The sequence below is a fragment of the Fusarium venenatum genome, assembly GCF_020744135.1.
Source record: "Fusarium venenatum strain MPI-CAGE-CH-0201 chromosome Unknown EDB82scaffold_1, whole genome shotgun sequence".
Taxonomy (NCBI): domain Eukaryota; kingdom Fungi; phylum Ascomycota; class Sordariomycetes; order Hypocreales; family Nectriaceae; genus Fusarium; species Fusarium venenatum.
In genome coordinates, this window is record NW_027072129.1 from 2,530,795 (window position 1) to 2,545,493 (window position 14,699).

Below are 14,699 nucleotides of genomic sequence, written 5' to 3' on the forward strand. Positions count from 1 at the left end.
GGCACGAGCGGGAGATCTAACGACGGGTAGCCTGCTTGAGCTCATCGAACACGGGAACGTGCGTGCATGTGCATGTGTACAGAAGGCATTGCTGAGTTGTGGTGTTGGAGTTGTTCTGGATAGACTACTGTAGTACAAGGTCTAAGCTGTAAGAGGTGTACATAGATTGTTGTTAGTCGGATATGCTTTTCACATTCCTATTTGAGAGCATTGCTACTGCCAATATCATGCACTACATACATCAGATATATATGTGAGTATTCTGTCAACTCATGTGTTCAGCTATATAAGCGAGCGAGTGAGTGAGTGAGTGAGCTGCGATGCATGTATGCATAAAAGAGACACGGCAGAAATGATCAACGAGCGATTGTGAATGTGAAGCCATCGCCAGACCTGAACAGACATGTCTTGATGCCTGAACTACCCCAAAAGAAAGCCAACCCGCACCATCAACAATGGGGAAGCAGCACGAGAGCTCGTATGCGCTGTTTCTTGTACCACTTGATCAGAGACATGGCTGCAAGCACGCGATCTGCACGTCTTTCCAAGATCTTCCCTGGTCCTCCTCCTCTTATGTTATGTTATGTGATGTGATGTGATGGATGAGGTTCTTTCCTGTAGCACAGTAGCACAGAAAAATGAGTATATAAACTATCAGATCATATTATTTCATCTCACCTCATGGCACGAACCCCCCAACACCACCCCATTACTCTGTGCAATGGTAGCACAGAGCAAGGTCAGCGAGAACAAGAACAAGATAAAGTTGCTCCTGTGCCGCGTGTCTGCAAGTGCTTGGCTGGTTTCTCCTCGGTTGCGTTACATGGCATTACATGTACGGAGTCTATATGTAAGTATCCATCCATGTGGCTTGGTCCGTCTGTATAAGGGATCTAAGCTAGTTTGAGAGTCAGGCTGGTAGAACCAGAACAGCTCGCTGTTTTTGTGTGTGCGTGTGTTTTGATTTTATGAGGCTCTGGCAGGCGGCATTCGAACCATGTGTATTGTGCATTACCGTGAGACTCATAAAACGTTTGGCTTTCTTGTAATGTGATGTATCGACTGGTTTGATTCTGATAACTGGATATTCGGTTGGGTATATGGATGGCCTCAACTAAGCAACCCCCTCCACAAAGTGTTCAAGGTCTGCTTTTGACTGAAACATGGCAGGTGAACGAATGGCTATAAGGTCTAGATTCTCAGGATTCAGGCTTGGATTGGGGATCGTCGCCTTTGAGAGGTGTCGTAATTGTACAACTACAAATCAACAACAACCAGGGCACTCGCCCACTCACTCATTGACTTACTGCACTGCAACCAGGATCATTTTTTGACAGGCTCAGTATGGAATTCAACCGTTTATTTCCCAGCCGTCGTCAGTCACCCTTGTTTCATTCTATGGACCCTTCAACAGTCGTCATTCCAGCCAAAAGCCAAGGGGATCGGGCCCTTCACAGCCACGTGGTATTCTACACCCGAGGAGCAAGGGTCTTTTGGTCTAACTTGTTTTTTTTTAGACTGTCTTTGCCTCAGCCATCCTCCCTTCTTCACTCTGGCCAACGAAAGAGAGTGTGTGTATATTTGGCTCAGAGGTTGTCACTAGGCGTATGCAGCACGAGGTGCTGAACCATGGAGAAAGAGGGTAGTAGATGAATGCAAGGGCAGACAAATTAGACGCCCGCTGAGGAGAGATTTACTAGGCAAGAGTTTGGTGAGACCAAAAGTCTAAGGGTAGTTCGAGACAGGGATAGATTACTTGAGGAATGTGACTGGTTGACATGGTTATCACAAACTACATTTATTCCCTTCGTGGTCTCTTGACAGGAGATCCCTTCAGGTGGTGGCTACGTACTGGAGTTTCTCGGTTACAGAAGTTCATGGTCTAGTTTAAAGTCACTCGGTTGGGTTGAATCGTACTATCCTCCTGCATTTTGACGTTGCATGGCAGCGGGTTTGACTCAGCCCAAGGTCTTATAGTCGGAAGAAGAAATTAGGGCATGTGGTTTTATTTGTTTTGTTTTTTTCTTTCTTCTTTTATTTGTTTCAAGTATTGGGATTTGTCTGACGTGCATTCTTAGACTGCGGCATTAGTTGTTGAATCCTTGATAGTGCGTGGAATGTCAGTCAACGAGGATACCAAGTATAAACAAAACTGCCGAGCTGCTTCTTTCCACCTGCGACGTCATACCGAGTTCTTCTTCCTTTCCGGAAACCCGTTTTGTTAAAATTCAAAACACAGCTGCCAATTTTAGACAAGATAGCTAAAAAGCTAGACTGAAGCCGTGCAGAGCATACTATATGTGCCGTGTTGACTACTGGCACATGTCGACATGACTCTCTCATGTCATTCATTACTTGGAATAACATGTTCCTGATCGAGATTGATGTAGGATCTAACTAATAGTAGTTGGCGACATAGAATAACAACGGATATGTTGCGCTGCTAGTCAAAGACAAGCTAACTAACTGATACGATCCACAACACCGAAAGGATGAACATTGTGATAGCGGGTAGCGGGAGAAAAAGAGGCCTTGCTGCATTGGGCCGGGGCCGTTTCTTATTTTTCTTGTGTGAATCTGGCTTGAGTTAGTTCAGCTTTAGTTTGGACGCCCAGTTTCTTCGATCAGGCCACCACAAGATCTGTTTGAAGATCGAACCGCCATGTCTGAGACTTGATGCCCACTTTGGAATGGCGGCGTGTGCCTCGCCTCGGCAATTGCACAGCAGTCAGACCCAAGGGCGTGCGATGAGAAACAAGAGAAGTGAGATGTTGGTCTATAAAACCTGGGCTGGGCTTACTATGTCCTAGTTGTGAGACAGAAGCCGCCTCTATGATTGGGCAGTATATCTCCTGGAGTTCCCTTTCATTTGTGCCCGGGAACCAAGTGAATTTGTGCAGAATATATGTCACTTTACTACGGATAAAGAGAAGAAGCGATGTTACCTCGGCTGTATCTACATGATCTGTCAAGATATGCGGGTATATCGCCGATTCCTGAAGTCTAGTTTAGCCATCCTTGGGTCTAGAATGTCGCCCCATAGCGGTAGGGTAAAGTGCCTAAGCGCAGTAAGCAAACAGACATCCTTTCTATGTTGTAAGAACCAATATCATTCCGGTCAGCATCTGTTGTTGATTACATCCGTTAGTTTCGAGACAGGGTCCAAGGATATTGAGTCAAGATCAGCACAGCACAGCACTTCTAATCAATCACACATTACCCCCTATGTATCTTGAAGTACTGATCACTGCTGGAGCTCAGTTGAGATGAGCACCACAGCAACATCAGTAGTGACAATGAAATACCCTGGCCTATATCCATAGCAATATCAGCAAGTCCTCCGGCTTCCGGACTTCCGGACCCGGCGCTTAAGTCTTGACATGTCCAAGCCGTGTCGGCCCCGAGATTAGCCCCAGATCGGCATCGGCATCGGATGGCCACCGAACGTTGTTAAGCTGCATCATGCCATGTCTCGGTCCTTCTTCCAATGTCTGTCTCTAGCACAATGTCTTACTTATGCTTTAGCGCTTCCACTCACATGATCACGTCGCCGTTTTGACAGGCTAATCTTGTTTTCCCTGCTTCTGAAGATATTCAACTACTGCGGCCGCCTAGACCAACCCCTTGTTGTTGAACTCCCCCCCCCCCCCCAGCATGACACATTCTTACATACCTGAAAAGAAGGAAAAGAAATTCTAATATTATCCGTGCGTACCATGTTACAGATCATCAACACCCCCAGCCTCGTTAAGCGGGAAAAGCAAAGACAATAACAGCCTCAAAAACTGAGACTAAGCCTCTGTCGATAATGACAAGTCTCATTATCGAGTATCATGTCAAGATGTAGGGCGAACACATTTAATCTCACCGGTCCACGCTAGGCCCTTTCGTCATGACCGGTCAGAGGACCCTTCTCTTGTTTCGTCACAACTGTTGTACTCTCATGGGACATGTCAAATATCCATGACCTGATTTTGGTTTCCAAGTCCGTTTATTTAGTCTTTACCAGAATTCCAGCTGAAAAGGGGGTAGCCAAGCAAGGCAAAGCGAGGGGCAAGAGCGGGGGGCCTAAAAAAAGTAAAACGGAAAAGCCACAACTCAAGAAAAATTGTCTCTATCAAACAGAGAAACGAGTATCTAATAAACCTAGAACCATGTCATTTGTTTCTAGAAGGGGCCGTGGGATGCATTTTTAGTCTACGGCACGGCACGATCAACACGGCTGAGAGTTCCTAAGAGTTTGGGTTGAGTTCCCCTTTCATACCTACTCAATACCAGAGCACTTTACTAGACCCCCAACGCTCGGGCTTTGTTTGATCTTGACTTTTTACTCCTGCATGGAATTCGCAGGTCCTTACGTAGCAATACCTCGCTAGGAAGTTGGGAAAAGCTCCGAGCGCACAGATGTTGACTGACACTTATCGAGATAAGTCCTAACCCTTGAGACCCCTGACAGGTCACGCTCGATGTTTTGTGCAGCATGATTTGGTTGAAGTCCTGACAGACCAGGATCCGAGAATGATTATCCAAACCCACTATGAGGTTCCATCTGCGAGATGCCCGTTGACTGTTCAGGGCCTAATAGGGGTTTCAACTATGAGTGAACTTGATTCTACGCTCAAACAAACCATACGAGTCATGCTATTGAGATTGAGACACAACACTGACAACGGTAAATCAGATCCAAGTAAATATATTCTTTTTGGGGCAGTGATAGGCTCGACCAGTTATCAGATAGCCTTGAGCAGCAACACCTGTGCCGTGTCTCAACCGAGCCCGCCAAAAGGCCAAGATACTACAGCATTGGCATATCCTGAGACCTATCGTCGAGCTTCTCGCCATATCTGTCTAAGTACATTCATTACGATCAAGGAGAGAAAACATATAACAAAAAGTAGGACCGAAAACTCCGACCAAGTGCAGTTTTGCTTTGTATTGTTTCATGATGCCACCATTTCCTGGCCATCAATCCACTCGCTCTTCCGCTTGAGGGAGCCGTTGATAGCCTCTGTCTCTGCCGCGTGTGAGTTCCCGTTTGAGCCGTTACTTGATCCGCCGCCGCAACCTCCTCGGAAACCGTTGAGCAACCGTTCGAGGCCGTGAATTCCGAGCCCCGCAAAGTTGCGACCGGCCGTCTCTCGCTCACCGATGGCAATTACAGCGCCGATAAGGTCGTGGTTGATTTCGTCATTGACGACACTGTCATGGTTGTATTTGGGATGTACATCAATAAAGTTGCGGATCCATCGGGCTGTGGTATCAAGCTCTCCGCTTGCTCGCTTGGAGATCAGGTCGAGGTATGTGGACAGGTGGCATCTGGTTGAAACATCGACATTCACGCTGTCGAGGTAGCTCTCGACGATGGGGATCAGGCCAGGAAACTCGCCCGACTCTGAGCCGTTGATGATATCGTTGACGGTCATCTCCTCAAACTCGTGCTCCACAGGACCACCGGGGGTTGGAGGTCGGCTAGGATGAGCTGATCCGGGTCGGCTGTCGTCGCCGAACGTAGTGTTTGCCCTAGACGGGCGGCTAGGGAAAGGGTTGCGTCGGAAGTAAAACTTCTCCTTCAAGACGGCATCCACCTCGTGTGCGCGCTCCATGTTCTCGTCAACCTTCTTAATGGGGATGTAAAAGTTCAGGTCAAATGACAGAATGGCACGCGTGACTAGGACCATAAACACCGAAAAGGCGGCATTCTCAAAGTCTGTAATTTGGATCTCCATAGAGCGGAACTCGACTCGCCAGCCGATGCTGTTGTCAGCGGGTGGCGGCTTAAAACGCATATGCTGCCAGTTAGTTGACTGGATGTTTTCGAAATGGTCCGTCTTGTTGAGATCTAATTCTTGGAGATCCTCTTCAAAGACGACAATAGGGTCACGGATAAAGAGATGAGCGAAATGGGTGGCCAAGCGGTCGTCCATGCCACCCTCAAGGAGTTGACGTTTGATATCTGAGTCATATACAAGATCAGGATCGAGGTACTCGTTTCTCAATCGTGGATCTATAGCGATGTATGTCGAATTGGATGCATACCGCGACTTTGGTATCCTTCTAACGCCTTCCGTGAGAGGCTATTTCAGTGTGAGCAACATTCCCCGAATTCGCAAGTGCAGGATAAACACATACCTTTTCTCCCAACTCTTCTGGTGTTCTACAATCAACAGCGCGGCTAATCTGGTTCCATCGTACATCTGTGTTGGCAAGAAAGCCTTTGTACACGGGTGTCGCAGCAGTCAAGGCCAGCATAATGGGACCAAGAGGGCTCAGTTGGTCGTAGAGCATTCGTCCTTCGGTGATGTTCTTAGCCTGGAAGGTGATCTGGAGACAACAGCTGCCCATTCCAAAAGCCATGGCGTCCATATGGATGAAGTCGTCAGGGGCGGCTCCATTCCGCACATCGTCGTCTTCGGGCCAGTCATGCTTGTCAAAGTTGACAGTGGGATCTTTCCAGGGTTTCGGTGTGTTCTTGTCGTGAAAAATGGGAACATTTACCTGGACCTTTCGGCCTCGCCGAGAGCGAATGTTGGCTGCTAGAGTTGGAAATCTGATATGTGGGTTGGCGATCTCATCCGGGACAAACTGAGAACGGAGACGGGATCCTGAAGGTGGAAAGTAGGGGTCGGTGAACTGTCCAGGAACGCCGATTTGAGGGTAAGTAGTCAGTGTAATGGGATATTCTGTGGAGAGCATGTGCTCCTTGGCAATCTTCCTCCGCAGCTTCATGTCAGGTTCCACATCAAGAAGTTCCTTGAAGCCGATACCCCAGGGCTTGCCGGGAGTGGCTTCCAACATGAAGCGACCAAATTCGGGATGGAAAACAGGAATGGTTCTTTCCCTGAATAACAGATGTTCAGCGCGAATATCCTAGGGATGAAAGGGACCTCGACCTACGTCTTCTTTTCAGATGTGCTCGGCTCTTGAAGTTCCGGGACACAACCACCTTGCTTCTTGAGATCTTTATCGGCGGCTAATGCTTCAAGAATCTGTGCTTGGCGGAGGGACAGTAGCACTCGCTTGTTGTCTTCGGAGTAAACCACAACAAGATATTCGACCTGTCGAAGTTGTTAGTCAAGCGGGCTCAAAATCTTTACGTTCATGACCAACCTCATCACCCCAGAGAAGAGCATCGCGCTCTTTACCCTTGGCTTTGTTCCATATCTCCAACAGTTGCTAAACGTACAAGGGAAAGTCAGCAATCTGTGACATGATTCATTACTGCCCATACAACTATTCGCGCATAGTGCATAAGAGTTCAAGAGAGTGAGCGAGTGACTTACCTTGATACCCCATTCCCTAACTTGAGGGGCACGCTTTTTGGCGTCGGGCCAGTCGAGGGCCGTTCCCAAAGCTCTGAGGACAGGTCATGTCAGTGTATATGTTCTCTTATGAGCACTGCAACTGTGCATGTGATCATGACTTACAAGAGACCCATAGTGAGAGAAAGAGTGAGGTTTGCGAGGAGGATGAAGATGGAATTTTCGGGCTCAGGGCCTAGAGAGTCGCTTAAACGCGGCGACCTTGGTTTAATCGGCAGGTAAGTAGTTGGAAAGATTTGCTCAAAATGACGAAATCCGGTTAATGAGACGAGATGAGATTCGGGTAAAGCGATGAGAGTCTTTGGCCTGGGTCAAAGACGGTGCCTCGACGAATTATAATGTATGACAATTCGGTTCCGAGGCATATAACAAATCTTTTAGTTAAAGCGAAATCGGGAGGTGGGCGCTAAATAGGCGTAATAAATAAAAGTCGTCTTTTTTTTTCCCCTTGACCAGAGATATGCTTCCCCACGATGGATGTCGGAGTCTCGGGGTTTGTTGTAAAGAACAATAACTTTTTTTGCTTTGTTTTGATTGGGAACTTTAAGATAACCAGAGAGGAGTATTCTTATCAGTTAGTAGTATTCTGAGGTTTTTCTTCTCGCAGGACAAGAAGAAGAAGAAAAAAGGCAAAGACCAAAGACCAAAGACCAAAAGCGGGTTGATCAATCGTCGACAATAGTAATAAAGTCGAGCGACGACCCGAAGGTGTTGACAAAAAAAAGAAAGAAAAGAAAGCCTTGAACGTCGAACGTCAGACGCAAAGGAGTAACGGTCCGTGTCGATCAGTAGGGAAGGAGATAATGGAAGAGTGACTGCCTCCGCAAAATAAAATAAAAAAGAAGAGTACCTTAGTACTTACTTTAGGAAGGAAAGGCTTAATAATGTCCCCGTATTGTACTTTATCGTACTATTTCTTCTTTTATGTTTGCCAGAGTCGAGATCAAGTCCAATTCCGCGGGGTTGTCCGTTGTCAAAGTAAAGAAAAGCGCCGAAGAAGAACAGTTCCAGTCCTATCTTTGGACTCGATGGTGGATCTTCATGTGGAAACAATTAGACAAGTAGTTTTAGTTTTAGTTTATGTTCTTATCAACTGATTTCACTTTCTACATTGTCAAACCCTCTCTTTCCTCTTGACTTGTTATGGCTGTTGCATCGCATCGCATCGCAAGCGGAGAGCATTTTCTGCTTAGAAATCGACTGAAAAATATCAAATCGGACAAGGGCTAGATGATGCCATCGCACGCTAACCTGCAATGGGGGCAAGGGACCGGACCAAAGCCGGCAATTTTGAGCGGTTTAAAGGTCCAGGGTAGGCGAATGTCCATCGGACATGTAATGGGATTTGTCCACCTTTTCAATATATCACCATTATGTTATAACAATCAACTAAACTAATTCACTGCTGAGGCGTAGTCTGGCTATACAGCATCAAGTTGTAAGTCTCATATCGGTATTGGACACAAGTCAGCCCTGTCACTCGTTCTAGTTCGACACCAAAACAACTCAGTGTAACCGAAGGCCGTTATGCTTACAATAGCGTCTCCGAATTGCTAAGCACCCGATTCCTGCATGTAGACGATCGTACGTAAACCCACAAGCCATGACGTTAGACTGTCGGCAATTCTGCAGTTGTAAACAGCCAAGACAGTTGTACATACAGCAAAAGATCCAGGAACTCCAAGGAACCGGTTATAGAAACGGCAAAGACACTGATACAGAGCCCAAAGGAAGCTTCAATGTGCCGCCGACACTATGCATGCACGGATTAACCCCGTTGTTGTTCCATCGTATATTCCAGAACAGAAGAAGAATCATATGAAACATACATCTCGTTTCCCCAGAATTCTTATCTTACCGCCGCCACATCCCACTTATAGTAGCTGATTGGATTTTGCCAAACTCCAATTTCATGCCGTCATCCATCCATTGATTCATTCCAGAATAAACATATCCGAGTTATGTCCGTTGTGTTGAAATACTCCATTACACTTGGCCGATTCCTTACTCAAATCCAATGTGAGCTTGTTTCAACTCGCACAAGATCAACGTTAATTATGCAAAGTCAGCTGGGTCACCAGGTCTGGTATTGGGAAATACTTTACCCCGGATCATGCAAGTCCAAGATATTTCATTGGTGATCGTTTCTTCCAACTGAGGTCTGGATCTCTCCTCTTTGAGATGTGGTACTACCAGAGAGCCAACCAGCTAGAGCTATTTTACGAGTCACGCGGCACTACCTAGCTGTATGTAGCCAACAAGGTGTAACTGGTATGCGGAAAGCGTGGGTAATGTGTTTGATTGGTATGGTACTCGACAGTACGATTCTGCATCATGCAACAAATGTGTTATATCACCCAACACCATCGATTTATCTCATATCTCACCACGAGGTGGCTGACTTACCAAACCATCGGTCTCCTGATTCTGCATATTTGACAACTATGCGAATTCTCATCTTCCAGACTTACTGCACCAACATCAAGGAATGGAGCGCTGTCTCTAGCATAGCTGGTAAAAGTTAGCCCCCATGCTAAATGTTTAGTGTTGCAAAACACCACTCTCAGTCGGCGCAATACTCTGCTATCGGTGTTCAGGGTGAACCAGAGACGGCCTGGTTTCTCCTCAAGTTCGGCGGGTATGTGGTCCTCTAAGGTCACTCTTATCAACTGCCGATGAAATAGTACACTGGCACTGACATTGCTGCCCCTCCAAACTTTCAAGTCGTAGTTAGGACAGTCTGCCACAAGCCACCGCGAGCTTGCTGTGCTCTTACAGGACTGTACCGCATCTCTGCATTAGCAGCCGCTTCGGCTGCGGGGGCCATCAAGCTTCCGGCCGAGCCAGCAAGCCGAACTCTATTGCATAGAAGGCCATTATTAGCTGGCATCCGTGCGGATTTCAGAGCTCAGGATTCAAGAGGCGTGCCGCGTGCCTCATTGATTCCCCCTTAGATCGAGGGATCGACGTTGTGGTACTGGCCGCCATGACACGATATCTCGGTACGTATCTCAGGGAAAAGGTGTAGTTGACGATATTGAATACAGCATGACGGTATGGATGGGCGATATAGAAAATAGACCCCAAAGAGAACACGGAGACACAGCGTAACATTGTGTTGTATGACCGGAGACAGAATGCCGGCGATGATGTTTGTGGTATTGCAGTGTGTTGGCTTCCGTTCCTAGCTTGATGGGATCGTCCATGACACTAGGATGCCATGTGAGCGATGTACCCCTAGCCCAAGCCGCATTTCATGTGCTTATCGAGGTGAACCAAGCCAGCCAGTCAACCACACACTCCCTTACAACAATCTCCTGGTTGCCGCTCCAGTGCCAAGGAAGAGAAAAGAGATAAGCAATGAGAAGAGAGGTGTGTAAAGCTATTACACTCTGACAAACGTCAGAATCCCATCAAGCTCACAGTCAAGACACCCTCTTACCCAGAGCATCGGCAAACTCCACTGATGCCCTTAATGTCATCCGAGCTTGCTCAGCATTATCAGCTCTATCCATGGATGAGAGATAGCTTCATGTGTACGGACGGCAGGCCTGTTAGTCCCGCTATGTCGGGTCCGGATGCCCAATTGTGGCTCTCTCGAGGGACCCTGGTACTTGACGACAATGCGCTGGGTAGCAATGGATGTTGACTTCAATGCATCCCATCAGGGGACAAAGCCAGTCCCTGACGATCTTGTTGAACACTGTATGGATAATATCTTAGTAAAGTAGATACAGGGTCTTGTGGTCAGACTCTTCTCGGCTTCCATTTTTTTTGTTGATTCGGTGCCTCTGTGGTGCTTTGACAAAAAAAAAAATACAGCACAGATCAGCACAAGTCTCGGGTAACAGAAATAATCTATGCAACGACTGTGTCTACATTTCTATTGCTCTCCCCTGGTGCGTGATGCTTGGCACAGTATAGTTAAAGCCGATGATTCAGCGTTGTTGTCATTCATACAGTTCATGTACGATGCACCGTGGCAGCATATCAGACGCTGATACTGGGCGTTGCAATAAGTGACGTTAAGGTCCAGTAAGACCAGCTCACAATATTCAATGCACACGTGAAAACGGCAAGATGAATTAGTCAGTTAGTAACAATTGGATACGAAGCTCTGCATAGCATACTGTTGCTCAGATAGAATTCGCTGTCATTCAGTGGATATAGAACGATATACGGAGAGAGATAGAAGATACCACGCCATCCCTGAGTTTCAGCCAATGTACTTATGACGTGTTATTCACCTAAGCCTAACCCCGCTATCCTCATACAGTGACCAGCGCCAACCCTGGATCTGCCAGCGACCAGCGACCAGCAGCCAGCCAGCCAACCACCTTAGCTGCTAAGGTATATCCATGTAACCCCCACTACAAGATAGACCTCTCAGGCTCTCAGCTACATCATACCCAACTGCTCTTCAGCCCCCCAATCAGGCACGATCCCCTACCACGGCCTGCGATCCTGTGGCTCCTCCAACAAATCCCCCCCGCCAGTCTCAGACTTGATTCCTTCAAAACGACGCTTGACTGTACCCGTACCGCTTTGCACAGCACTGCACCATATCGACAAAAGAGAGAAGCACGGCATTTCCTTGTCCTTCAACTACAACGTCAGCGTTCCAGTATAAAATCACCTTCGCCATGAACCCTCACCAGAAGAACAAGGTCGACGTCAAGGTAAGCTGCCCCCAGAAAGCAACCTCAGAAGACTCAAGCTCCCCTCTATTCATGACTCGAGGCCCGCGATAGCATACACCAAAGACCCGTCCGTCAATGCCGCTCGCTCACTACAACTTCTACACCGATATCACTTATAAGCATTCTTCGACTCTTTTGCTAACGACATGCTCCCTTGCGTTACAGTCACTCACTCCCGAGGAACAGCGTCTCTTCCGTCTCTACGGCAAGCTGCCCTCCCGATCCGACCACTTCGCCAAGCATCTCAAGGACCGCAAGTATTTCGACTCGGGTGACTATGCCATGTCCAAGGCTGGCAAGGGCGACGGCGTTGATGCTGGTGCCGTCGGCTCTCAGCACCCCGTCCCGGAGAACATTCCCCACCTCTCCTCCCCAGTGAACGGCTCCGGAACCAACGCCCCCAAGCACCACGGCTCCGTCCCCGGCATTCAGGCAGGCAGCCCTATCAAAGAGAGCAGCTTCCTCAAGAGTGAGACCAGCGTCGATGAGTCTCAGGGAGACGACGTCGACAAACCCCAGGGTACAGACACTGCTGCTGCACCTGAGCCCGTTGCCGCCGGCGGCGAGGGCATCCCCATCCGAAGATAGAGAACAGTCGTAATAACATGCGGGAAAAACACAAGCGGCTGCAATAGGAACAACCACATGATCTTTTTTTATCATTGTTTTTTTTTATCATGCACAACACGAAATGGTGGTTTGTACGAAGTCTCGTGCGTGGGCTTACAGTGGACTGCGATATTAGTTTTGACGACTTACGAGGATCGCACAGTTGGCGTTTGGGAATGGGCAGACAATCTGGTTTGCACGCAGAAAGGGGACATATCTCAGTCTGAAACCATCAGATAGGCTAGGTTGTTTGATAGCGGGAGACGAGAGAAACATCACCTTCCCCGCGCAGAGTCACCATGTTCATTTGGTATTTTAGCTACCTGCTTCGTTTTCCGAAGCAGCCTTTCTATTTCTTTTCTTCTTCATGTTCACATGCAGTAATCCCCAGACTTCGTCATCCGTTTATGGCTTTGTGGGGGTGATCAAATACACAAATGCTATCTCGACTGCGTAGCTCGTAATTTAACCCTCAAGGGCCTTGATTGCCATCTCCTTGGCACCCTCAAAGGTCTTGTTTCCGCCAATGAAACCAGCTGCGTGGACAAACACGCAGCCAGGAACACCACTGATTCCATCAAGCTCAGCATCCCGGAAACCTCTCCAAGCCTCAGGGAGTGGCTTTCGGCTCACAAAGGAGTCCTTGCTCTCGGGCACGCACTGGATGCGCCACTTGGCACCAGGCTCAGGCTTCTCGGCGTATAGAACGTAGAGAACAGAGGGGGTGCCATCCTCAAGAGTGTACAGGTGGTCCTTCCAGGGGACAGACTGGCCTTCGAGGACGAGAATGCGGCCTTGCTCATCGTATTGTGTGCGCTTGTTGAATGCCTCCTGGACAATGGTGCGGGCAGGTAGCCACGAAGCAGCGTAGCCGTCGAGATCGCGGTCGAACTCCTGACCAATGCGGTTGCTGGCCTCGTTGAACTTGGCATCTTCAGCGGCCTGAGCCTCAGCAGGGTCGGAGGGGGCAGGGTCGTTCCACTTGGGGTTCAGACGTCCGACCATGGCACCGAGACCGAAGGCGCCCTCACTGAAACGCTTCTCAAGGCCGGCAGCGGCAATGCCAGCGGGGTCGAAGACAGAGATACCATTGTCGTGGGCATCGAGGGCCTCAACGAAGTTCTCGTACAACTTCTTGTAGATCAACTCGACATCGGGAGAATCCTCAGGCAGCCCAAGGCGTTCAGCAACGATGGCACGGCCAAAGTGCAGGAAGACCAGACCAGCACTGGAAAGCTTTGTTGGGCGGCCAGGGAAGGTGGTGGCAAAGCCTCGCTGGTGGTGATCGAAGCGGCGCTTCTCAGCATCGTACTCTCCACCAACGTCGACAACGGTGTGACAGGTAGCTAGGACAGCAGGGTCGCGGGTACGGACGAGGTCGGCGTCGCGGTAGGCAGGAAGCCGACGGAGCATGTGGACGGCGAGGGCCTCATCAGCGTGGAAGTGGCCGCTGTGAGTGCCGATGAGGGGGCCGTTGCCCGAGGTCTTGACGCGCTTAGCTGCTGATTCGGCCATTGTAACAAAGAGACGACGGTACATGTACTCTGCGTCTTGTGGTTGTATGGGGGAGAGAGGGAGTAAGAGTTAAGGTGGGGGCAGATAAAAAAGTCGTTGCTAATGAAGTCGTAAAAACGCGGGGGGACAAAATAAACGGTACATAATGGCACTGTATCGAAACTGCCTGTAGCCAATACGAATAATGTGCAGAACAGATGGCATCGATTGAGTTTTTTTTGTGTATTTCATTCCTTTCTTTACACTTTTCGATTGATCTGTAATGAAAATAATTGCTGTTCAAGACCCGGATTCCCTACTTCTCTTGCTGTAGCTTTATCTGTGCCGCATACACTCAATATAGGTGGGAGTAAATATGCAGATAATTGGTATAGAAGATGTGCACCTTTCAAGCTACGAAGAATTCCTTGGTATACTGCCTTTAAGATATATCTCGTCCTATATTTCTGCTTGGGCAGAGTATTAGCAGTCTAATAAGAGTATTATATTAAACTGTAGGACCCTGATATACTGGATCTAAGGTGAGCCAATCATTGTGAATGAATTACACAGTCCA

The 14,699-nt window shown here is 48.2% G+C and overlaps 4 protein-coding genes across 4 annotated transcripts; 2 read left to right on the forward strand and 2 right to left on the reverse strand.

Moving 5' to 3' along the window:
* Positions 1–4,711: 4,711 nt before the first annotated feature.
* Positions 4,712–7,671, reverse strand: EDB82DRAFT_22983 (glutamate-cysteine ligase-domain-containing protein). Its single transcript, XM_025731594.2, has 6 exons — positions 7,425–7,671; positions 7,281–7,353; positions 7,108–7,173; positions 6,895–7,055; positions 6,130–6,838; positions 4,712–6,074 (listed from the first exon to the last, which is right to left on the reverse strand). Exons 1-6 carry the CDS (start codon positions 7,433–7,435, stop codon positions 4,941–4,943), a joined length of 2,154 nt encoding a protein of 717 aa, XP_025590604.1. The 5' UTR covers positions 7,436–7,671; the 3' UTR covers positions 4,712–4,940.
* A 1,670-nt stretch (positions 7,672–9,341) lies between these two features.
* EDB82DRAFT_23087 (uncharacterized protein) lies at positions 9,342–9,980 on the forward strand. Its single transcript, XM_065607262.1, has 3 exons — positions 9,342–9,373; positions 9,425–9,833; positions 9,887–9,980. Exons 2-3 carry the CDS (start codon positions 9,593–9,595, stop codon positions 9,919–9,921), a joined length of 276 nt encoding a protein of 91 aa, XP_065465401.1. The 5' UTR covers positions 9,342–9,373; positions 9,425–9,592; the 3' UTR covers positions 9,922–9,980.
* A 1,982-nt stretch (positions 9,981–11,962) lies between these two features.
* EDB82DRAFT_519620 (camp-regulated phosphoprotein/endosulfine conserved region-domain-containing protein) lies at positions 11,963–12,607 on the forward strand (the record flags this gene model as incomplete). Its single annotated transcript, XM_025731593.1, has 2 exons — positions 11,963–11,998; positions 12,185–12,607. The coding sequence occupies 2 exons, from the start codon at positions 11,963–11,965 to the stop codon at positions 12,605–12,607; spliced, it is 459 nt and encodes a 152-aa protein (XP_025590603.1).
* Positions 12,608–12,617: 10 nt separating this feature from the next.
* EDB82DRAFT_484246 (metal-dependent protein hydrolase) lies at positions 12,618–14,294 on the reverse strand. Its single transcript, XM_025731592.2, has one exon. The coding sequence runs from the start codon at positions 14,165–14,167 to the stop codon at positions 13,094–13,096; it is 1,074 nt and encodes a 357-aa protein (XP_025590602.2). The 5' UTR covers positions 14,168–14,294; the 3' UTR covers positions 12,618–13,093.
* Positions 14,295–14,699: the final 405 nt, after the last annotated feature.